At 45.2% G+C, this 24,083-nt stretch overlaps 1 protein-coding gene across 2 annotated transcripts; it reads left to right on the forward strand.

Moving 5' to 3' along the window:
* Positions 1-13,890: 13,890 nt before the first annotated feature.
* LOC123096313 (MEIOTIC F-BOX protein MOF) lies at positions 13,891-22,971 on the forward strand. 2 transcript variants are annotated; one of them, XM_044518010.1, is made up of 5 exons: positions 13,891-14,305; positions 14,407-15,373; positions 21,559-21,720; positions 21,799-21,985; positions 22,565-22,971. In XM_044518010.1, the coding sequence occupies exons 2-5, from the start codon at positions 14,435-14,437 to the stop codon at positions 22,585-22,587; spliced, it is 1,311 nt and encodes a 436-aa protein (XP_044373945.1). In that variant the 5' UTR covers positions 13,891-14,305; positions 14,407-14,434; the 3' UTR covers positions 22,588-22,971. The 2 variants fall into 2 exon arrangements, with proteins under 2 accessions (XP_044373945.1, XP_044373946.1); XM_044518011.1 differs by having other exon boundaries at positions 13,891-14,300.
* The last annotated feature ends 1,112 nt before the right edge of the window (positions 22,972-24,083 follow it).

Genomic DNA, 24,083 nt, shown 5'->3' on the forward strand with positions numbered 1-24,083 from the left:
ATGGAGAGCGCTGGGATGATGAAGATGGCCACCAGTGAGGGTTCCCCCCTCCGGCAAGGTGCCAGAACAGGGTCCCGATTGGTTTTTGGTGGCTACAGAGGCTTGCGGTGGTGGAACTCCCGATCTATTCTATTCCCGGAAGTTTTTGGGGTATATGGATATATATAGGTGAAAGAAGTCGGTCAGGGGAGCCACGAGGGCCCCACGAGGGTGGAGGGTGCGCCCAGGGGGTGGGCGCACCCCCCTGCCTCGTGCCTTCCTCGTTGCTTCCCTTACGTACACTCCAAGTCTTCTGGATTGCTTCCGTTCCAAAAATAACTCTCCCGAAGGTTTCATTCCGTTTGGACTCCGGTTGATATTCCTTTTCTTCGAAACACTAAAACAAGGGAAAAAACAGGAACTGGCACTGGGCTCTGGGTTAATAGGTTAGTCCCAAAAATAGTATAAAAGTGTAAAATAAAGCCCATTTAACATCCAAGATGGGTAATATAACAGCATGAATACTTCATAAATTATAGATACGTCGGAGACGTATCATCAGAGCAACAGAAAATTGATCATGGCCATACGACCAGTTCTAGATCGATAGTCTTCCCTGAAGCCTGCTCCATGACTAATTTCTATGTTTAGAGATATTAGCGTGATTTCATTGAAACAAACTAACACAATAATAGACTCGATGGCCTCACCTTCATCGTCAGTGACACCTCAGCGAGGCTGCTCCCTTTTTTAGATCTAGAGTAGGAAACTGATACGTCTCCAACGTATCTATAATTTTTTATTGTTCCATGCTATTATATTATCCATCTTGGATGTTTTATATGCATTTATATGCTGTTTTATATGATTTTGGGACTAACCTATTAACCTAGAGCCCGGTGTTAGTTTCTATTTTTTTCCTTGTTTTTGAGTTTTACAGAAAAGGAATACCAAACGGAGTCCAATTGACGTGCCAATTTTTGATGATTTTTTATGGACCAAAAGAAGCCCCCGGAGTAAAAGAGTTGGGCCAGAAGAGTCCCGAGCCATCCACGAGGGTGGAGGGTGCGCCCTACCCCCCTGGGCATGCCCCCCTATCTCGTGGATGACTCGGAGACCCCCCTGACGTGAGACCGATGCCAAAAATTCCTATAAATACAGAAACCCCCAGAAAGAAACCTAGATCGGGAGTTCCGCCGCTGCAAGCCTCTGTAGCCACCAAAAACCAATTGGGACCCTGTTCCGGCACCCTGCCGGAGGGGGGAATCATCACCGGTGGCCATCTTCATTATCCCGGCGCTCTCCATGACGAGGAGGGAGTAGTTCACCCTCGGGGCTGAGGGTATGTACCAGTAGCTATGTGTTTGATCTCTCTCTCTCTCTCTCATGTTCTTGATACGGCACGATCTTGATGTATCGCGAGCTTTGCTTTTATAGTTGGATCTTATGATGTTTCTCCCCCTCTACTCTCTTGTAATGGATTGAGTTTTCCCTTTGAAGTTATCTTATCGGATTGAGTCTTTAAGGATTTGAGAACGCTTGATGTATGTCTTGCATGTGCTTATCTGTGGTGACAATGGGATATTCACGTGATCTACTTGATGTATGTTTTGGTGATCAACTTGCGGGTTTAGTGACCTTGTGAACTTATGCATAAGGGTTGACACACGTTTTCGTCTTGACTCTCTGATAGAAACTTTAGGGCACTCTTTGAAGTACTTTGTGTTGGTTTGATTAGATGAATCTGAGATTGTGTGATGCATATCGTATAATCATACCCGTGGATACTTGTGGTGACATTGGAGTATCTAGGTGACATTAGGGTTTTGGTTGATTTGTGTCTTAAGGTGTTATTTTACTACGAACTCTAGGGCTGTTTGTGACACTTATAGGAATAGCCCAATGGATTGATCGGAAAGAATAACTTTGAGGTCGTTTCGTACCCTACAATAATCTCTTTGTTTGTTCTCCGCTATTAGTGACTTTGGAGTGACTCTTTGTTGCATGTTGAGGGATTGTTATATGATCTAATTAGGTTATTATTGTTGAGAGAACTTGCACTAGTGAAAGTATGAACCCTAGGCCTTGTTTCGAAGCATTGCAATACCGTTTGTGCTCACTTTTATCATTAGTTACCTTGCTGTTTTTATATTTTCAGATTACAAAAACCTATATCTACCATCCATATTGCACTTGTATCACCATCTCTTCGCCGAACTAGTGCACCTATACAATTTACCATTGTATTGGGTGTGTTGGGGACACAAGAGACTTTGTTATTTGGTTGCAGGGTTGTTTGAGAGGGACCATCTTCATCCTACACCTCCCACGGATTGATAAACCTTAGGTCATCCACTTGAGGGAAATTTGCTACTGACCTACAAACCTATGCACTTGGAGGCCAGCCAACGTCTACAAGAAGAAGGTTGTGTAGTAGACATCAGAAACTACTCTACAGGAGATACAAATTCAGACATCATCAGTGGATGGAGTTTATCCGGGACGTTTGTGATGATCTCCTGGTCGCTGACATTTCTGGTTGCCGCTGCAAGCTCATGAGCATTGCAAGTTCTTACCACATGGCTGACACAGTAAGCTGAAAAAACTGAGAGTGCTTGTTTAATATCCTTGATCAGGGCATAGCACTGTGATCTGGATTGGTCTCCCGCAGCTAGCTCTTTTATGATTGCATGGCAATCCATCTCCAGGATCAAAGGCCCGCTGTAGTATTTTGCAAGAGCCTGCAGTCCGGCGAGGGCAAATTTTGCCTCGGCCTCCTCAACACTAACACTGGGGGTCAGCATTCTGCATACAGAGACGAAAATGTGGCCCTTGCTGTCCCTGGCAACAGCGCCAACCTGCGAGGCTGCCCTCTATCCTGAAATCTGCAGGGAAAAACAAAAATTAAAATCAAAGACATGTTAGAACAAGATTATCTCGCGAAATATGCACCTAATCTAACAAGAAGCAAAATTAGAAGATCCATCTCACACATACCACTCATCTTCTATGTTCAGTTGTTCAGTTTGGCATTGGGCGCCGCCGGGAATGAGTAGCTCACCATCATCATAAATCCTCCGCGCCCGCAACACCTGGGCCTACTCATGCCAGTCCTGCCGCCGGTAGCCTCTAATCCTCCATGGGCAGCATAGAAAAAAGGGCCTGCAATTGGAGGCTGAGAACCAGACCAGCACAAAAGGAATCAACACCAACAGAGAAAACAAAGTAACTTAATATATCGAATAGACTCGGATATGGCAACAACCGTCACTATCATCTCCGTCTCCAGCGGCCTGCACGGCCAGATCTGAAGGAAATACACCCACAAAATCTTGAAGCCAAAACCAATTGATTCAGACCCTAATTACAAGCACAACTATACAAGGGTAGGGATCCTTGCCCAACCTAAATCCCGCGTTCATCGGGAAAGAGAGGGGAGAGGTCGGCGGCAAGAATTTGGGAGGGTACTCGAAGCTCTTGTTTCTTTCGGGAGAGAAGCAGAGAAGCAGAAACAAGAACACGTTGTGCGTGGAGTTGTGTTCTGGATATCTCTGGAATTCCATACTACATGCGGGATGCTTCTGCAAAATGTAACGCTCGAGGACAACTCGTGTCAGTTCCAGCCTTATGTTTCAGATCGGATGGTGCAGATGGCGTGAAGGCAGGCACGCCATCATCACCAACTCGCATTTTTATAAGAGTAGAGATAATGTTGACCTGGCGGATATGACCCCCTTGAAGAAACCAACCACAGAGCATGACTCTCTGCTGAAGTTTAAGTCGGCCGATGACACCAAACAGGTTGACTTTGTCCCTAGCAACTCGTCCAAGCAGTTCACTATCAGTGCCAATATGGATCCGAAATAGGAAAGCGCGCTCATCAAGTTCATCCATGAGAACCGGGACATCTTTGCATGGAAGCCTTCAGACATGCCGGATGTACCGAGGGAACTCGCTGAGCACACTCTCTATATCGATCCAAAATTTAAGCCGGTCAAGCAATTTCTTCATTGTTTTAATGAGGGGAGACGTAAGGCCATTGGAGAAGAGGTGGCCCAGCTCTTGGCAGCTGGGTTCATAGTGGAAGTTTTTCACCCTGAGTGGTTGGCTAACCCGGTGTTAGTGCTCAAGAAAAATGGCACTTGGCGTATGTGTGTGGATTACACAGACCTTAATAAAGCTTGTTCAGCTGATCCTTTTGCTCTCCCTAGTATTGATCAGATCATAGATGCTACGGCGGGTTGTGAGCGTTTTAGCTTCCTGGATGCTTATTCTGGTTATCATCAGATCAAGATGGCAGTTAAAGACAAAGAGAAGACGGCTTTCATCACACCTTTTGGAGCTTTCTGCTATCTGTCTATGCCTTTGGGCTCAAGGGTGCCCAGGCGACTTATCAGCGTTGTGTCTATGCCTTTTCACAATCAGATTGGACGCAATGTTCATGCCTATGTGGATGATATTGTTGTGAAGTCTAGAAAGAAGGGGACTCTGTTAGATGATCTGAGAGAGACCTGTGATAATCTCCGGGTCTATAAAATGATGCTTAACCCGGTCAAATGTGTTTTTGGTGTACCTGCAGGCAAGCTCTTGGGGTTCTTGGTCTTTGAGAGAGGTATTGAAGCTAACCCGGAGAAAATCAAGGCTATTACTTCATTGGCTAAGCCAGCGTGCATCAATGATGTCAAGTGCTTGGCGGGTCGTATAGCAGGTTTAAGCCGGTTCATAAGCTGCCTGGGAGAGAAGGCTATTCCTCTGTACCAGATGATGAAGAAAACATATCGCTTTGCTTGGGGTGATGCGGCTAATGAGGCATTTGAAGCACTTAAGAAGCAGTTGGCTGAGCCGCCAGTTCTTGCAGCCCCTATAGAGAAGGAACCTTTGATCCTGTATGTGGCTGCTAATAGTAGAGTCGTCAGTGTGGCAGTTGTGGTGGAGAGAAAAGAGTCGGGTAAGGAATATCCGGTTCAAAGGCCGGCTTATTGTGTTAGTGAGGTTTTGATTGAGTCTAAGCAGCGCTACCCACATTGGCAGAAGATGGTTTATGGGGTGTTCGTGGCTAGTCGCAAGCTGAAACATTATTTTCTTGGTCATCCCATTACTGTGGTCAGCTCTGCTCCTTTGTGGGTAACATTTAGAATAGAGAGGCAACAGGCCGAGTGGCCAAGTGGGCCATTGAACTTGGACCCCATGGTTTGAAATATATGCCAAGGACAGCTATCAAGTCTCAAGCTCTTGTGGATTTCATCAACGACTGGACAGAATTGCAGATGCCTAAGGAGAAGCCTGATAATACATATTGGACTATTCATTCTGATGGGTCCAGGCTATTGGAAGGCTCGAGGGCTAGAGTCATTTTAACTTCCCACGAGGTGACAAGTTTTGCTATGTCTTAAGATTGATGTTTCCTTGCACTAATAATGCAGCCGAATAAGAGGCTCTGCTCCACGGCCTGCGAATGGCTATGGAGATGAATTTAAGCCGGGTCAGGTGCTTTGGTGACTCAGATCTGGTGGCTTAGCAAGTTTCAGGCACTTGGGATTCTAAAGACCCGCTCATGGCGGCTTATCTCCCGGCAGTTGATAATATAGCTGGTCACTTCAAGGATTACCAAGTGGAGCATGTCGATCACAGAAAGAACGAAGCGGTTGACGCTCTAAGCCGACTAGGGTCTCAAGGTAAGCTGGTGCCCCCTAATGTTTTTCTTGACATATTGAATAATCCTTCAGTCAAATTGCCAACGGAGGAGGATCTTGTTATTCCTGACCCGGAGTCACAGTTGGTGGCGGCTTTCCATGCTATTCCCGATTGGACAGTTCCATATTTGGCTTATATGACCCTGGGTGAGTTGCCTGAGGATGAACTTTTAGCCAGGCAGATAACCTGGCGATCTAAGTCTATGACCATTGTCAATGGAGAGTTACACCGATGCAGTGTCACAGGCGTGTTCCAGCGTTGTATTTCTCCTGAAGAGGGCCATGAGATTCTAAGGGAGATACATGAAGGTGATTGTGGCCATCACGCCGGCTCTAAGTCTTTGGTGGCTAAAGCTTTTCGTCATGGATTTTACTGGTTGATGGCTCATGCTGATGCAGAGGATCTAGTTAGTAAGTGTGATGGTTGTCAAAAGTTTTCTCGACGGGCTCATGTGCTAGCTCAAGAGTTGAGGACAATTCCGATTACTTGGCCATTTGCAGTATGGGGGCTTGATATGGTTGGACCTTTCAAGAGGTCTTAGGATAAGAATACCCACCTCCTGGTGGCGGTTGACAAGTTTACCAAGTGGGTTGAAGTAGAGCCGGTCAGTAAGTGTGATGTAGCTATGGCGGTTCAATTCATGAAAAAAGTAATCTTCCGTTTTGGTTACCCTCACAGCATCATAACTGATAATGGCACTAATTTATCCAAAGGTGCTATGAAACAGTTTTGTCAGTGAGAGCGTATTCGTCTGGATGTCTCATCAGTAGCTCACCCCCAGTCCAATGGTCAAGCTAAAAGGGCCAATCAAGAAATCGTGAGAGGGGTAACACCCCAGCTTATGGTCCCTTTGCAAAGGACGTCGGGTTGTTGGGTTGAGGAGTTGCCCTCAGTACTGTGGAGTATCAACACCACCCCCAACAGATCCATGGGTTATACACCCTTCTTCATGGTTTACGGGGCAGAGGCGGTTCTCCCAAGTGACATCCGTCATGACTCGCCCCGTGTGGCGGCTTATGTTGAAGCTGACAATGAAAAAGCATGTCAGGATGCTCTCGGCATACTGGATGAGGAGCGTGACCTTGCGGCGGCTCATTCGGCGATATATCAGCAAGATCTGCGTCGCTACCATAGCCGCAGAGTCAAAACTCGAGCCTTTCAAGAAGGCGACTTGGTGCTCCGGCTGATCCAAGATCAAATAGATATGCACAAGTTATCCCCTCCTTGGGAAGGATCCTTTGTGGTCAGCGAGAACCTGAACAACGGGTCATACTACCTCATTGATATTCGAGAAAACAAAGACTCGCGCACATCGGAGGAAGAGACCCGCTGGCCATGGAACATTGCTCATCTTCAGCCTTATTATACTTGAGCCGCTGGCTCTTGTGATGTACATACTTTTTCATCCATGTATATATTATGAATCAATATAATAAAGCCGACATCCCTGGTAATTCGGGGCCTCTGTCGTTTCACCTCTACGAATATGAGCCTTTATTATTTGTTCATAAGATCACTTGGGGGCTTCCAGCTCAATGAGCAGAGCCTTGATTACCCTCTTGATCCGGCTTACATGTCAACCCTTCGGTCACTTGGGGGCTTCTTGCTCAATGAGCAGAGCCTTGATTACCCTCTTGATCCAGCTTACATGCCGACCCTTCGGTCACATGGGGGCTTCCTTCTCAATGAGCAGAGTCTTGATTACCCTCTTGATCTGGCTTACATGCTGACCCTTCGGTCACTCAGGGGCTTCCTGCTCAATGAGAAGAGCCTTGATTACCCTCTTGATCCGGCTTAAATGCCGACTCTTTGGTCAATTAGGGGCTTCCTGCTCAATGAGCAGAGCCTTGATTACCCTCTTGATCTGGCTTACATGTTGTAACCGTAGTGGCTGTGCGGCCCATGAAAGCACTTGAATTTTAAGGTTGTGCGGCCTATGAAAGCAGCTGTATTTTTTCCAAATTTCTTTTCTTCTGGATATTTTGTATTTGCACCCATTGAAGAGTTTTTTCTACTCAAGTGTGTTTGTGCAAGTCAGGCATATAGCCTTGATTATATGACTCATAGTTGGGCATATTGGCTTGATAACCTGCCCTGATAGCGGATTGTAAGCCGCCAGGGGATTTGCTTCGAGCAACCAACATCATGATATTTCATGTTTGCGACTTCTCATTGTTGAAAGAGGTATCATGATCTACAGGTATGCTTTTCCATAATAATATAAATATTCAGGGTTTGGTAAACCGTCCTGGCTTTTGGCTTTAAATCGTCAGCATATTTCCGACTTAGATAGCCTTTGTCTTTCCATTACAAGACTATTTTATCAGGATCTTTCAAGGATATTTGTGACCGGCCCTGGCTTAAACCGCCAGGGTACATGTTTACTTGTGTGCAGGGAATGTGATAATGTTCAATTCATGATTTGCTTATGGTGGGTGGCGTGAGTGACAGAAGCACAGACCCGAGTAAGTAGGTTGTTTGCGTATGGGATAAAGGGGACTTGATACTTTAATGCTATGGTTGGGTTTTACCTTAATGATCTTTAGTAGTTGCGGATGCTTGCTAGAGTTCCAATCATAAGTGCATATGATCCAAGTAGAGAAAGTATGTTAGCTTATGTCTCTCCCTCAAATAAAATTGCAATAATGATTACCGGTCTAGTTATCGATTGCCTAGGGACAAATAACTTTCTCGTGACAACAAACTCTTTGCTAAAACTAATTTAGTTGTGTCTTTATCTAAGCATCCCCTAGCTTTTATTTACGCGCTCTTTATTTTCTTGCAAACCTATCCAAAACACCTACAAAGTACTTCTAGTTTTATACTTGTTCTAGGTAAAGCGAACGTCAAGCGTGCTTAGAGTTGTATCGGTGGTCGATAGAACTTGAGGGAATATTTGTTCTACCTTTAGCTCCTCGTTGGGTTCGACACTCTTACTTATCGAAAGAGGCTACAATTGATCCCCTATACTTGTGGGTTATCAGTACTAGGTACCAATCAACTGTTGATGAATGGGCCAAGTTGATCAATGCCCCAGAAGCTCATGAAGATGACTTGGATGTGTATGCCAAGAAGAAGAAAGACCACAACTCCATGGCTAACATGTACAAAGAGATCCCTGATAAAGCTTTGGAGACACACAAGCTTGGATCTGTACACTATCTGTTGTCTGGTCTGCCTACCATCAACACAATCCTAAGGCACACTTTGCTAACCAAGTCAGGAGATCATAAGATGATTAGAGGACACTCAATCAACTTGCTGCACATTTTTATGTCCCTCAAAAGTTCAAGGTCATGAGTCTGATTGTAGAGACAATCAAGAGGACAGCTGCTAACCAGAAGAGATCTTGTGGGTATGCTCCACACATTCAGGTGCTCATCAACTCCAAGATGGGCACGGGCACCTATTTGTTGGACAAGGAGCATTTACGACTTTATCCGGAATTTGAAGACAACAAAGTTGTGATGGATGAGAATGAACCTTCATCAGTGCAAGCACAAGAAAAAAGAGCTAAAGAAAAGGCTGAGAAAGCTGCCAAGATGCCAAGTGTAGAGGAAGCATCTCAAGTTTTCCTGAAGAGCAAGCAAGATCAACTTGCATATCTGATCCAATCTACACTGAGGATTGAGAATAGCTTGGCCACCCTGACATAAAACCAGGAGAGTCTGGAGAGGATCATAGAGACAAAATTTTATGATCTTGATCTGAAGGGTACTGAGATACAAACAACAGTTGAGCAGCTCCAGGAGGAAGCAGAAGAGAGGAAAGGGAAGGCAACTACTGATGCTTTTCAGCGAGTGCCCAGAGGACAGAGGTCTGCTGCAGTGCCTGTACCTGATACAAGAGCAACAGCATCAGCACCAGCAGCCACAGCTTCAGTGCCACCTCCAGCAGCCACTCCACCAGCTCCAACTACATCAACAGATGCCTTCGTCCTTGGAGTTCTCTCTACACCACCTCCCGAAGACCAAGCCTGAGAGACGCATAGCACTATGCATACTTGAACTTTTTGGTAACTTGTTGCCAAAGGGGGAGAAATATGTATAGATCATAGGCTTCGAGAGAGAGTGTTTTGCTTCTTTGTCTCTCTTGCTTTTGGTTGAACTTTATTGTGTGCTTGGTTTATACTTTATGTCCTTGTGTGAGATACTTGTATGATCATGTGATTGATCATATGTCACTTTAATGCTTGCTTGGATGATATTATCTTTTATATCCCTATATGATCATTCACTTTGCTTGGTGATGAGTGCATGCTTTTCATTTATATCATTTTGAGCGCTCCACCAAGATGTATGTGACATGGAAGAATAACTCATGATCCTAATCGATTGTGCATTTGCATTCAAAAGCAAATCTTAAATAATGCACAAATTTAGGGGGAGCTCTTGCTTATCACATACTTCTCAAAGCTACGATGTATTTCAATCTTATTATCATTTGCTGGAGCTTTGATCTATATGTTGTCATAAATTACCAAAAATGGGGAGATTGAATGTGCAACTATCCCTGGGTGGTTTTGGTAATTCCTAACAACATATAGCTCATTGAACTAATTCCATTTTAAGATAAATATTTCAGGAAAGTTCAATGGTTGGCATGGCATGGATTAGGAATGTGGACCCCTCAAAATGCTAAGGACAAAAGATTGGCTCAAGCTCTAAAGCTCAAGACTCTACATTTTACTTTTAGTGATCCAAGATCACATTGAGTCCATAGGAAAAGCCAATACTATTAAAAGGGGATGAGGTGTTGCTTAATGGGTTTCTTGCTCAAAATGCTTAGTGATATGCTCCAAAACCCTCAACCACTTTCTCACATCCACATATGTCCCAAACCAAAAGTCAAACTCGGCCCCACCGAAACTTTCTATCCGGCGCCACCGAGTTCTCTTGACATAGCCATTGCCACAAAACCCTAGTCACTTCGGTTTCACCGATAGGGATCTCAGTCTCACCGAGATGGGATTGCAAACTCTCTGTTCCCCTTCGTAACGTTTCGGTCTAACCAAGATGAGCGATCGGTCCCACCGAGTTCGCAATGCAAACTCTCTGTATCCCCTTCGTAACGTTTCGGTCTCACCGACATGAGCGAATCGGTCCCACCGAGTTTGCCTGGCCAACTCTCTGGTTAGCTTATTACCAAAATCAGTCCCACCAAGTTTGTGTAATCTGTCTCACCGAGATTACGTTATGCCCTAACCGTAATGAAATCGGTCCCACCGAGTTGACATGTCGGTCCCACCGAAAATCCTAACGTTGACATTTTAAACTAAATCGGTCTGACCGAGTTCTCTGACTCGGTCCCACCGAGTTTGGTGATTTGTGTGTAACAGTTAGATTTTGTGTGGAGGCTATATATATATCCCTCCACCCACTCTTCAGGGGAGAGAGCCATCAGAACATGCCTACACTTCCAACATACATTTTCTGAGAAAGAACCACCTACACTTGTGTTGAGGTCAAGATATTCCATTCCAACCACATAAATCTTGATCTCTAGCCTTCCCAAAGTTGCTTTCCATTCAAATCATCTTTCTACCAGATCCAATCCTATGAGAAAGAGTTGAGCGTTGGGAGACTATCATTTGAAGCACAAGAGCAAGGAGTTCATCATCAACACACCATCTATTACCTTTTGGAGAGTGGTGTCTCCTAGATTGGTTAGGTGTCACTTGGGAGTCTCCGTCAAGATTGTGGAGTTAAACCAAGGAGTTTGTACGGGCAAGGAGATCGCCTACTTCGTGAAGATCTACCCTAGTGAGGCAAGTCCTTCGTGGGCGATGGCCATGATGGGATAGACAAGGTTGCTTCTTTGTGGGTGGAGCCCTCCATGGACTCGCACAGCCGTTACCCTTCGTGGGTTGAAGTCTCCATCAACGTGGATGTACGATAGCACCACCTATCAGAACCACGGATAAAGAAATCTCCATATGCAATTGTTTTACATTCCGCTGCTATACTTTTAGAATTGCGTGTGTAGGTTGATTGCTTGACTTGTGCAAAGTTGCTAAAATCTGCCAAGACTTAAAATTGGAAAAAGGCTAGATTTTTATTTGGTCAAGTAGTCTAATCACCCCCCCCCCTCTAGACATACTTTCGATCCTACACTTTATAAAGTCGGGCCATCGCATTTTTTCTAAAGAAAAATATAGCCATATCGACCTCCACATGGCACCCACTAGGTTCAAGTGCGAGTAATGGTCACCCAAACCCGCACCCATCTCCATATTTTTTGCACAAACCCATACCCTTACCCGCACCGTAGATTTCAAATTGTTCTCATACCCTTACCCGACTGTGTGAGGGTAATACCCGCGGGTGAAAGTATTGATCTCGACCACCTCACCCAACTCACACTTCGCCAAGTATATTTCAGGATTTCCACATATATACACGATATTTCAGCATGTATACTTCAGCATTTCAGCACACATATACCATATTTCAGCACAAATATATTACGATTTGTGGTGCGATGGAATAAAAAGAATGTTATTAAATTTCAGAAGTGGATAGCAATAAGCATGAATTATACGACACTAAAAAAGGTCTGATTACGTTCATGGATGAGTGACCTATAAGTGAATTTTTGAGAAAAACGTTCACATATGTTCTTTCTTCTTTTCCCCAAATACAAGGGAAACAAGAGGAACACAATTTTCTCTATTTTTATTTATTTTAAGAAACTTCTACATCCTTTACTCAAAACGATCAAATGAAGAAGACCATATTAACAAACTCATAAAAATCATGAGTTTACAAAGTAAGATCAACACATTTAAACAAGATTATGCACATGGATAATGGAAGAGGATTTGGTGTCGAGACTAGTAGCTGTGTTACCGTAGGGTAAAGCAGTTAGTTTTTTCTTTTCCTTTAGTGAATGACAAATGAAACCTACTACTCCGAGTGTGTGGATCACTAAAATAGCGATGTAAACGCTCTTATATTTCTTTACATAGGAAGTATATGTTAAAAATGAATTAGCATATGGGTATGCGGGTGTGGGTATTGCTTTCCCGTACCCGGCTTACCAGACGGTTACAAATTTCTACAATTATAAACCCATAAACATTTTTTTTCTCAAAACCTTAGCTAACAGGGTTTTTACCGCCGGTGCGGGTAGCAGCTACCAATTGCCAGGGACGGATCCAGGATGAAAGTTGAGAGGGGGCAAATTTTTTTTTTTTTTTTTGCATGGAGATGTGTAGGAACTTATGGCTATCATTTGCAAACACTTACCCCACAATCAGACATATATGCTCAATCATTCCATGAAAGTTTTGAGCTATCACCTCATTAATGATTTTGTCAAATAATTCATTTTGTACAAGCAAATAAGGCTACTGCTGAAAAATACGATCGTCCATTTCTTTCTACTCTCACATACTAACCCATTTTTAATAAATTACTACGTCAAGCTAGACTCGATCAACCCACGAACACGGAGCTCAAGCAATGCCGCTGGACACCAGCGATTTTTGGAAATTCTCACTAAGTTTGCACTAATCATTTTTAATCTGGAAAGATGACATGACTAATTTGGAGTTGCCCCATAGGATCTATTTTATAGCTTCGTCCCTGAGTCAAACTAATTGACAATTCGTGTGGTATCACATAGTGGAAATTTTATGGAACTCCTAAACTTTGTATGTGGAAATTGGAAAAGAAACAAGAACAGAAAGCAAATAAAGAATATGATTGATGAATTGACCCTAGGGTTTACCTCGATTGATAAAAACACGTAGTGCTTGTACCGATCTTCTGAATCCAAGAACCAAAGAACGGCAAGGACCAGCCGACGTGCGAGGCGCAGATTGTTGCTGGAGCGATGGGGCAGTCTGGCGAGGTAGCTTCACATCTCGCGTGGTCAGGGCGGCGGCAGGGCACGTCTAGCAGTCTAGGACCCCATCTCCGTCTTTTTCTTTAGGGGTACCCCATCTCCTCCGTCTAGGCTCGTGGCTTGTGGCTCGTGCCTGCGTGCGTTTCAAGGCCTCGCTCGTACGCATACCATATAGGCCGTCGTGCGGGCCTCTATGTGGGCTCTGTAGCACTGGCTGACGGGCTGCTTAGGCTTTGAAAATAACAAGAAAAATGGAAGAAGTGGGGGCAAATGTCATGGGCTCAGTGGGGGCAATCCTTTGTACTCTGGACATAGTATTAAGTGGGTCGAAAATCAAGTGGGGGCGAGCTGTACGTGCGTTCGCCCCTGCCAATTGCCATGTTCATCTCGAACTACGGCTAGACCTCAGCTATGCATGCCCACCCCACGTACTCTCTGTCTCTGCACCGTGTTGTCTTGTCTCCTGCACACTTTCCCAATGCCCGAGGTCTTCCAGCCGGATTAATGGAAGGCAGGGCAGGCAGCAGCCGCGTGTTGAGATAAATGCAGTTAGCCGGTGTGGGCATTACTCCGTTTCCCCTTCGCTCGTCTCCCTCTCCCAAGATCCGTTCTCGCCATGGTTTCTTGAGGGCTCACGGAGCTTGGAAGTGAAGCGGGCCGTGAGGTGCAACCACCGTGCGTCCGTGCACAGCGCTGTGGTCTAGGAGTGGAGATATCTCCGTCGCCTTCCGTTCCCCGCCGCGTCTGACGGCAGCCGCCGCTTCCGAGTCCCAGCTGAGGTGAGGTGAGAATCTTGGATTTGGATAGATCTCTGCGATCATTTCTCTTCTGGTATGTCTCTTTGCTGACTTGTTGAGGCTGATTTGCTCGTTTCGTGATCTGCAGGCCCGGCGCCAGTCGCCTGTTTGACGAAATGCCTGAGAGGCGCAAGAAAGCTGCGGCCAGCGGCGAGGACCGCATCAGCACCCTCCCCGACGCGCTCCTGCTGCACACGTTGTCTTTGTTGGCGTCGGAGGAGGCCGTGCGGACTTGCGTGCTCGCCCGTCGGTGGCGTAATCTCTGGAGGTACACTCCCAGCCTGCGCCTCATCCATGACGACGACATTGACGTCGACATCGACGTCGACGAATCAAGCCTCGTCCATGACGACGACACCGACTTTGACAAGCCAAGGTTCAGCAGCGCGGAGCATTTCAACAAGTTCGTGAGCCATTTGATCGTCCTCCGCCATCGCTCCCCTCTTGTCAACTGCGAGATTGAACTCTATCCAGACGAGGATCCTGGGACATGCCAATATATCCAAGCGGTCCAGCTATGGATCCAGTACGCTCTAGCGTGCCAGGTTCAGCTGCTCAATATTTTTGACAACTACGGCGACCAACGATTGCTCCTCAATGTTCCTTTCATCTCCTCGTACCTGATGACCGTACATCTTCGGAATGTTAGCTTAGAGTGCTCTATGAATCTCTCGAGCTGTCTGGTATTGGAGAACCTGGAGATGACACATTGCAACATTTTCATGCACAAGATATCATCCAAATCACTCAAGCGTTTGAACATGACGGAGTGTTTCTTCCGTACTGAAGTCCGCACTCGGTTCTCTTTCCCGGGTCTTCTTTCGCTGCATCTAGAAGATGGTGATTTCAGGACTCCTCTGCTTGAAAACATGCCATTGCTTGAGACAGCATTCATTAGGTTGGAAGAAAGATGTTTGGATCGATGTGATAATGGCGACGGAAATTGTGATCAAGAAAGCTGCGAGGGCTGTTATGGTTTTCATCATTATCAGAGTGTTCTTCTTAATGGTTTGTCCAATGCTATCAATTTGGAGTTGTTAGCTGAACCTAAAAAGGTATGGTTGCACTTACTACCTATTTTCTTAATCCTGCTTTTACTTGCATGGTTTTATGCTACCCGCCGTGCCTCTTGTAGTATTTCTATCCATTGTACGCATACGTTCCCAGGTCGTTTTTTAAAATGCCACAATTTGGCACCTTTATTGTCATCGAAGGAGGACATACCATCATACATAGTTGGTTTTTGTTGATTATGCGACAGTATTAGCTTACTACATGTTTATACTTTTAGAACTGCAATTAGGAACTGTATCTTTATTGGTCATGTTTGCTTCTTGAGTACTAACACCCTGCCGCTATATGGATTGTTAGATCCATAGAAACATAAAAATATATCACGGGCAGTTTTCCTTACATTTTCCTAAGTCAACTTCAGACATTTACACTTTAGGCCACTAAACTGTTCGATTTTTTCCCAAATTACTTGTAAGAGCTGTTGCCCTAGCTTTGCTGGATGGAGTTTGTCGGGTAACAAGAAGTAAGATGTCTGACATGGCACTTCCTTCTTGAGCTCGTGGAGAAGCAAGAAGGTGGCCCATCTCCACCTCCCCTAAATTAAAGGAAGACAACTCAAAGACTTCCATGCTACCCCAGCGCATTTTTGTTTAGTTTTTTGTGGAGATGTTGCTCGTCAAGTAATATGCTGTCAATAATTGTATATTTGTATGGCTTCAGCCTTAAGGTGCTGTGGCTTTACGCCTATACTACTTAATGGCACGTAGGAGTGGAAGTTACACCCGACCACAGCGAAGGGGTGTAGCCGCAAACCTAGTGTATGTTCTAGAACTAGTATGCAGTAGAGTGCACTGCCAAGCGAAAGCAAAATAAGCTTACTGGAAGTTTAGTCAAGATAGCACGGGCGATAGCAACTGAACCACACAAGCAAACACAAGTGTGGCGGCTTTCATGCACCAGAGTGTAGTGGTGAGCCCCCGGGCATGTGGCACCATGCTCGGCGTACATGTGACATATGCCTTGGTGTGGGCTGTTTCTCAACTTAGAGCATCTCCAATAGCATACAAATTTTGGCTACCAAAATCCATTATGGGTAGAGGAGAGAAGATTTGGGTAGCCAACATTTTTTTTCTGCTTTTACAACATACCCTATTTGAGTGAAGTCTGTTTTAAACCTTGAATTCACAGGGCTCGTCGGAATCAGACCTCAACTTCTCAATCTCTAAAATCGGCACACCCTATATTCACTGATCCCTGTCTTAACTCAACCCTAGACCGCTTCAGATCAATTTGGCGCATTGGGAAAGGGTTTATCTCGACCAGGAACACACATGACTCTCACTGAGATCTCTGTTCCACATGCCATATTTATCGCCATTCACTACCCCGTCAGCCTCATCCACCACGGCATCGACCTGTGGCCGCGCCAGATCCTCTAGCTCCCAACCCTGGTGCGTGCCCACGTTGTTGCCGTGCCGCCTAGCCCCACACCAATAGCACCCTGCTGAGGTCACCACCGGTGACGACATGTGCAACTGGTCTAGCCTGCAGTCCGCGAGCCGCACGTTGTCGGACCTAGCTGCAGCGCTGGGTAGTCCTCGTCCAGAGCGTGGAGCGGCTACAACTAGGCGTCCATGAACCCCCTGGGAAGAGCTGGACCCCAGCGTTGCGTGTCTTGGCATCCGCTGAAGAATCTCATCGATCGATGTTAGTATTAACCACAATGTAGCTAGCCTTGTTCACAAGGGATGGCAATGGGGCCCCATACCCGGCAAACCCATGGGCATTTCATCTATTAGCGGGTGGGGATGGGCGAAAACCTTCCCCATGGGGATATTCACCAAACTAATCTATTCCCCATAGGGTACAACTAGGATGGGGATGGAATCCTATTCCCCAAACCCGATACCCATCGGGGATCCGCCTTTTAGACATGACATGTAGGATAATGTATATTTCTATGTATCTACATTGCAACCAACCCTAATAAAAAACAATCACAAAACAACAAAAGCCCTAAAAGATCTTAACACTACCTCACGTACTCACCTTGGAGAAAGTGTAGGTTTAAACTATTCAATATTTTGTGTTGGAAACATGGTCGTTATGGCTTGTTATGTGTTCAATAATGGTGCATACGACATCTTGTGGTCACCTTTCACTATTTATGCATCATACCTTTCTTTTATTCTAGTGTATATATGTTGATTATAGTATGTCATATAATATATATGACTATTTGTTCATGGGGATGGATATATGACTATTTGTCCATGCGATGGGGACCCTAATGGGGCCCCATTCCCTAGTGGGGCATGGTATGGGAAAATTTCATCCCCAGTTAAGTAAACGAGGATGAGGATGGTATGATGGCGATGGGGATGTTCTAGGGGTAGCAGCCATGTGCTCGACAAATGTCGCCAATGGATGCCAAGAAGGTGGCGCCTTCGCCGATGGTCCTGCCTTAGCTGCGCGCGCGAGCATGTCATCAATGGACGCCGTCCTGCTCGACGATGACTTGCGCTAATCGACGGGGCATCACCTTCGTCAACGTCGTTGAGGATGCCTAGCTATGACATGCGCGCGAATCGGTCTCCTCTGTGCGCACCATGCTCGTCGATACCAGCGGAGCCTCGCGCCGGCCAAACCAACACAACCCGCTCGTGGCACCTCGCCTCCTCCGCCCTTAGCAGCATGCGCCCCGGCTCGGAGGGGAGCAGCAGCGCACACACCAATGCTAGGACGGAGACCGTGGAGCGGGAGCTGCAACAGTTCTTCTTGCATGGGGACGACGCCAGGCCCGGGCTCGATGATGGAACCATTAAATCACTACGGGCGTTAGCCTACGGTGAGCTGTCCGGCTCAGTTCTCCTGCTGCCTGCATTTTAGGAGAGAGAGGAGGTGAATTGTGGATAGAGGATGGACATGACATGTGGGCCAGCGTAGTAAGTGAGAGTAGCGATTGATCCTGGCCGGGATTAACTTTTTCGTAGTGCGCCAAACTGGTCTAGGGTCGAGATAGACCGATTTCATGGATTATAATGTTAGGGTTCAATTCCGACGTAGTGCGCCAAACTGGTCTAGGGTCGAGATAGACCGATTTCATGGATTATAATGTTCGGGTTCAATTCCGACAAACCGTATGAATTCATGGTTTAAAACAAACTTCACTCCCCATATATTTCAGCTTCTACTTCTACCACATGTATCTTGTGCATGTGTAATGCTCTAAATAATATAAAAAACATGACAAATAAATCCGACACGAATAAAACATGAATAGTACTCAGTTATTACTCAAAACATAGAAGTAGAACTAGTGATCTTGTTGTCCATTCCATTTCCAACACTCCTTGATGAGATCTTGAAGCCTTTGATGAGTACCCGCATCTTGAATCTCATGGTGAACTTGGAGGAAGTGTCTGATGCGGTCTTCTCTCCTACGCAAATTCAAAACCCTTCCCATGAAGTCATAGTAGGAGTAGTCCAAATTTTGGGCACGCTCATTCTCGGTTATCATATGGTGCAAGAGCAGTCATGATCATCCAAAGCATATGTTGCTCCCAAAATTGAGCCGGTCCTCGCACTAGCAAACTGGGTTTGCAAAATCCCAAATTCCTTCTCCACATCCTTCCTAGCAGCAGCTTGAGCATTATGGAACTAAAGTTGTTTCTTACCTTGGGGGTTGAGAATTGGCTTCACAAAGGTTTGCCACTTTGGGTATATCCCATCCACTAGGTAGTAGCCCATGTTGTATGTGTGGTCATTTGCTTGAAACTCCACCATTGGTGAATTTCCATTGGCTAACCATGCAAAGAGTGGTGATCGGTGGAGCACATTGATGTCATTGCAAGCTCTAGGCATTCCGAAATAGGCATGCCAAAACCATGTCCCGTGATCTCCAACGGCTTCAAGAATAATGGTTGGATCCTTCACATGGTCGGTGAACAGTCCTTGCCATGCCGCAGGGCAGTTCTTCCACCTCTAGTGCACGCAATCAACTGAGTTGAGCATCCCTGGGAACCCCCTTGCTTTGTTCATCTCCAAAAGCCTCTTGAGTGTCCTACACAGTCAACTGAGTCGAACATCCCTCGAAACCCCCTTGCTTTGTTCATCTCCAAAAGCCTCTTGAGTGTCATGAGCATTGGGTGCTCTCAAATACTGTGGCCCAAAGACTTAAACCATTGATTTTGCAGATTACCTCAAACACTTGATGGAAGTGCTTGTTGCTAGATGATCGTCAATCAAATCTGCAGGATTATCATAACACATGCGCAATGCCACGGTCATCTTTTGGGTAGTGTTGCGTCCAAGTGCCCCAGTACAATTCCTCTGCACGAAGAATGGATCATGCCCTTTAACCACCGAGGCAATGTCGAGGAACAAATCCGGGGACATTCTGAACCGGCATCGTGTATCGCTCTGGATACACCTGGTTTGCACAGAAGTAATCTAATATGAGTCTATTATGGCCGTCTAGCCTCCTCCAACGGATCATCTCACGACCAACATTGGAATCGTTATCTTTCGGCTGCTTGTTCTTCTCCATGTCCATCAACATGAGCATGGCAATATCCTCATCTTCATCTCATTCATATTCCTCCCCAGAGGAGGGATCATCATATGAGGTTGAATCACGCCAACTATCTACACAAGAGTACTTCATCCATCACAAACGTGTACTATTCGTAGTACTAGCCGCAACAAATAACAAAAAAACAAAGCAAAAAAATACCTTTGTGCAATTCCGTTGGACACCTCGGGAGCATTGACCTCGCTTTTGGCCGACGGAGGTTGACGGGACCAAGAGGCTCGCCATAGTCAAGGGATGGCGTCGTGGGGGAGACAGGAGACCAAGGGAAGCTGGGGTGACGGCCAAGTCCGGCGGTGGGAGCTTGGCCGAGCGCCGCGAGCTTGCACCTGGGTGCGGTGGTGCGGCGGTCATTGTCGATCTCACGCGTGTCTCATGGCTCCTAATCAAGCTCGGCGTAGGGTGGCGGGGCGGGGATTCGGCGGTGGTGGCTGGAATCGGCGGGGCGACAGCTGGGCGATGGCGGAGGTCTACGAGTGGCGGGGTGGCAGTGGAGGTCGTGTGGCGCCGACGCGGGGAGCAGCAACGTGTGGCGAGGAAACTTCCCGGTTGTCGCAGTTGGCGTGTGGGTTTTGGGTCAAATGGGTATCCTGCTAGCAAAACCGCATATACGGTATTTGGTAGCAAAATATGGTTAGGTCCCATGTTTTATGGGTAGGTACCCATATTTTATGGGTACTCGGTCCCATATGCTGTTGGAGCTCGTTTTCGAGCCAAAATACCCATATTGACAATTTTTGGGTATTGACTATTGAGGGAAAATATGGGTATGCTATTGGAGATGCTTACGTGCTGCCATCCAGCCACAGGCCACGGGTGCCGCTAGTTCTACTTGCTGCAGACATGTCACCCCCTTTTTCCTTGGCCGTCACTGGGTACGTGCAAATATTATTTTTCCTTGCCAGTCACATGTGCTCGATGGTATAGGAGTGGAAGACAGATGTAGTTATGGCAGCTGACTACACTGGTGAATCAGGAGGTAGGGCGTCGGGCAAGGAGAACACTGGTTCATGTGGTTTCTTGGTTGGCAGTCCAACATTGAGGGTGAATTGAATGGTTAAACATGCTTTCAGTGGGATGAAGGTGTTAGAACTACTAGTTTCTCACCCAGGACACTCACTGTTTTTCTCACACATGCACACAAGGAACTAGTATGAAGGTTTGTAGGTTTTTGTCAATATCAACAAGCTTACATTCTACATACATATGGGGTATCCTAGATAGGCTTTAGGGGCGGTGCTACAGTAACCTTCCTAGACAGCTTGCAGCCTAGCTGTACCCTGTTGCTTCTCATGCAAGCAAATGCACCAGCCAACATTTTGCCAAACTCAAATTGACTTCTTGCTCTTCCATGCATGCATCCCTTTGGTATATGAAAATACTAACTCTTAACAGAATGGAAGAGTATATTACATAAAAGTGATACTTTGAAGGTTCAAATTAACAAATTCATAGTGAAGAATCTTTTTTCAGTTGCATAGTGAAGGATCTTGATTGAACAAAGTATAATAGTTCAGGGGCTTAGGTTAATTTAGAAAAAATATCTAGCCAAAGGTCATACTTACCTCGATTATCTTATAACCTATATATATCTAGAGTTTGAGAGTTTTTCTAATTCTTGTACATTTTCTCCAGTATATCTTCAGAAGGGATGTGGCATGGTGCCCCATATTTGGCAGGTTGAAGACTCTCGTACTCAATGAGTGGTGTGTGGCTGTTGACATGTATTCACTAGTCCGTGTTCTCCAACGCTCACCAATTCTTGAGAAGCTCACTCTGCAGATTAATAATAATAGGGTACATGTTAGCCAGCTTTATTGTTGAAGGTGTAATGTATGTTTACTCAATTTTACTAATTTGTTTTATATCTCATAGGACATCAAAAGCGCAATAGGAGTAGAAGGAAACCATATTCCAGCAAAACTATCATTTGTATGCACACAACTTAAGGTAGCCAACATTGAATGTCAAGAGCTCAATGAGAAGGTTTACATAATTTGGAATATTTTGAGGGCATGTGGCGTACATCCTGAGAAAATTAGCATCAAGATCAAACATACAGGTACTGTAAGTTCACTCTGGTCATTTCTTCTTGCATGGTATCTTTCTGCAGTCACTAGAGTCGTTTTTAAAATCAAACTAAGGAACCATGTTCTAACAATCTTGTTCTAGGATGTGTTGTAAGTACACATCAACTAGAGTGTGATACCCTGCACATATGCATCCATATGAAATGTTCATTCTCCAGTAGTATAACTTGATTGCAAGCTGGTGGACTGAAATGGGCATTATGTGTTTACCAAAAAATGTTTATATAGTCATGGTGCCTATAAAGCTTTACCCATTGATGCCAAACATCTGTCTGATTTTCTTATAATCATTTTACTCACTAATAGTTGATAAAATCGTTTGCTCAAGGACTTTCAAGTCCTGTCCGCGAGCGAAACGGCAATATGCTGCTGTTGCCCCTGTGAGATGCTCTGATAGTTAGTTTTTTTTAATGAATTCCTTGTTGATAAATTGGTCAAGTTGCTTGTAAATTAGAGTAATTCCTCTATTTCAAATTGTGGACAAGCACTTCCTGTCTGCATCAAAGAGGATATCCGAACCAAACTTACTGTGCCTTTTCATGCTTGTGCAGTCTCCAGTTTTGATGGGATGTAGTTGCTTCCGTGTAATGCAGCACCAAATGCAACACCTCCGACCACTGATGGGCAACAAACCCGTGTGTTTGGTTTGCCTTGTTGTCCTATGCTTTGTGTTTGTCGAGAACGGCTGTAATGGTGGTGGTGGTTGTGTCTGTTATCAGTGTTTAATATCTCATTTTCCTATCTTTTGGCTATCTCCTCTGGAAATTTGGTTGTGATCTCAATTTCGTACAACTCAGGCGAACAGTTTGGAGTTCGGTTAGGTGGTAATGTGTTGGAATATGATCGAGACCTTGTGTACTGTGTTGTGTATTATGACCTGTTGTCAGTTCCATTTCATTGGATTAATGGCGTTTGGAACTGTTAACAGAAATTCTTTAGATGCTGGATGTCTTATTGATGCTGAATTGTCGATACATGCTCTGACCAGGTTGAAATGGGCTTCTTTGATTCAAAGGATTGCGAAGGAATTTTGGAGGATTCTAATCCGTAGGAATTTTTCCAACGCGCGTTGTTCGATCATAGGATTGCAAACCAAGGGAAATTTTCCTTTGGATTCATTTTCACTAGATTGCATAGGATTTTTTTTCATCCACTTCAGCCTCTTTGAAATGGGCTTCTTTGATTCAAAGGATTGCGAAGGAATTTTGGACGATTCTAATCCATAGGAATTTTTTCAATGCGGGTTGTTCGATCATAGGACTGCAAACCGAGTGAAATTTTCCTTAGGATTCATTTGCACTACATTTCATAGGAATCTTTTCATCCACTTCAGCCTCTTTGAAAGAATAAGAATCCTCTGTTTTTCCCGTGCACAATCAAACATCCTCACAATCCTGTAGTATTGAAATGGCATGCCACTCTATTTCTGTGTTTTCCTATTCGTGTGTTTGGAAATAGTGCGAATCAAAGAGGCTCCAAACTGGCACTAGGGTTACGGGCTTAAAGGGTGTTATGGGCAAGCAATTCCCATGATTCATTAATTGTGCACTACCTTCTTTCCTAGCTTTTGCATTTTCCATGGAATATAAGACTTTTTAGATCACTAAAGTAGTGATCTTTACAGAGGGAGTACCTAATACCGTGATGAGGATGGCGAAGTGCCGATGCGGCGGGGATGGCCATGTACTAGTGAGGAATGCAGATGACCTCCAGTGGTTGTGGCAGCGGGTGATGGTGTCCCGGTTAAGGGGCCTCTCATGATGAGAGTTCCCAGCTAGGTGGGTTGGGCTGATGCCCCTTTATTAGTTTTGTCCATGGCGCAATACATGATGACTCCGCAAGGCTTGACGTACAAGACAAGAAGACGGCCTTGTGGAGGATCCTACCTCCCAGGCGTAGCCGATCTAGTTGTTTAAACCCTAGGACCCCTGGTATGCTATATAAACCAGGGTCGGGCTTGTCGTAGAACACATTAGAATCTCTCGGTACTTTGTACTTTGTACGTATATACACCCGAACGCAATAAAGCAAATAGGAGGACATAGGGTATTATCTTCATCGTGAGAGCCC

This window comes from Triticum aestivum, chromosome 4D (genome assembly GCF_018294505.1).
Source record: "Triticum aestivum cultivar Chinese Spring chromosome 4D, IWGSC CS RefSeq v2.1, whole genome shotgun sequence".
Lineage (NCBI taxonomy): Eukaryota > Viridiplantae > Streptophyta > Magnoliopsida > Poales > Poaceae > Triticum > Triticum aestivum.

Coding starts and splice junctions, on each gene's coding strand:
- LOC123096313 (XM_044518010.1), top strand. CDS start 14,435: ATGCCTGAGAGGCGCAAGAAAGCTGCGGCCAGCGGCGAGGACCGCATC. Junction 15,374..21,558: donor TGTTAGCTGAACCTAAAAAG/GTATGGTTGCAC, acceptor CATTTTCTCCAG/TATATCTTCAGAAGGGATGT. Junction 21,986..22,564: donor CATCAAGATCAAACATACAG/GTACTGTAAGTT, acceptor ATGCTTGTGCAG/TCTCCAGTTTTGATGGGATG.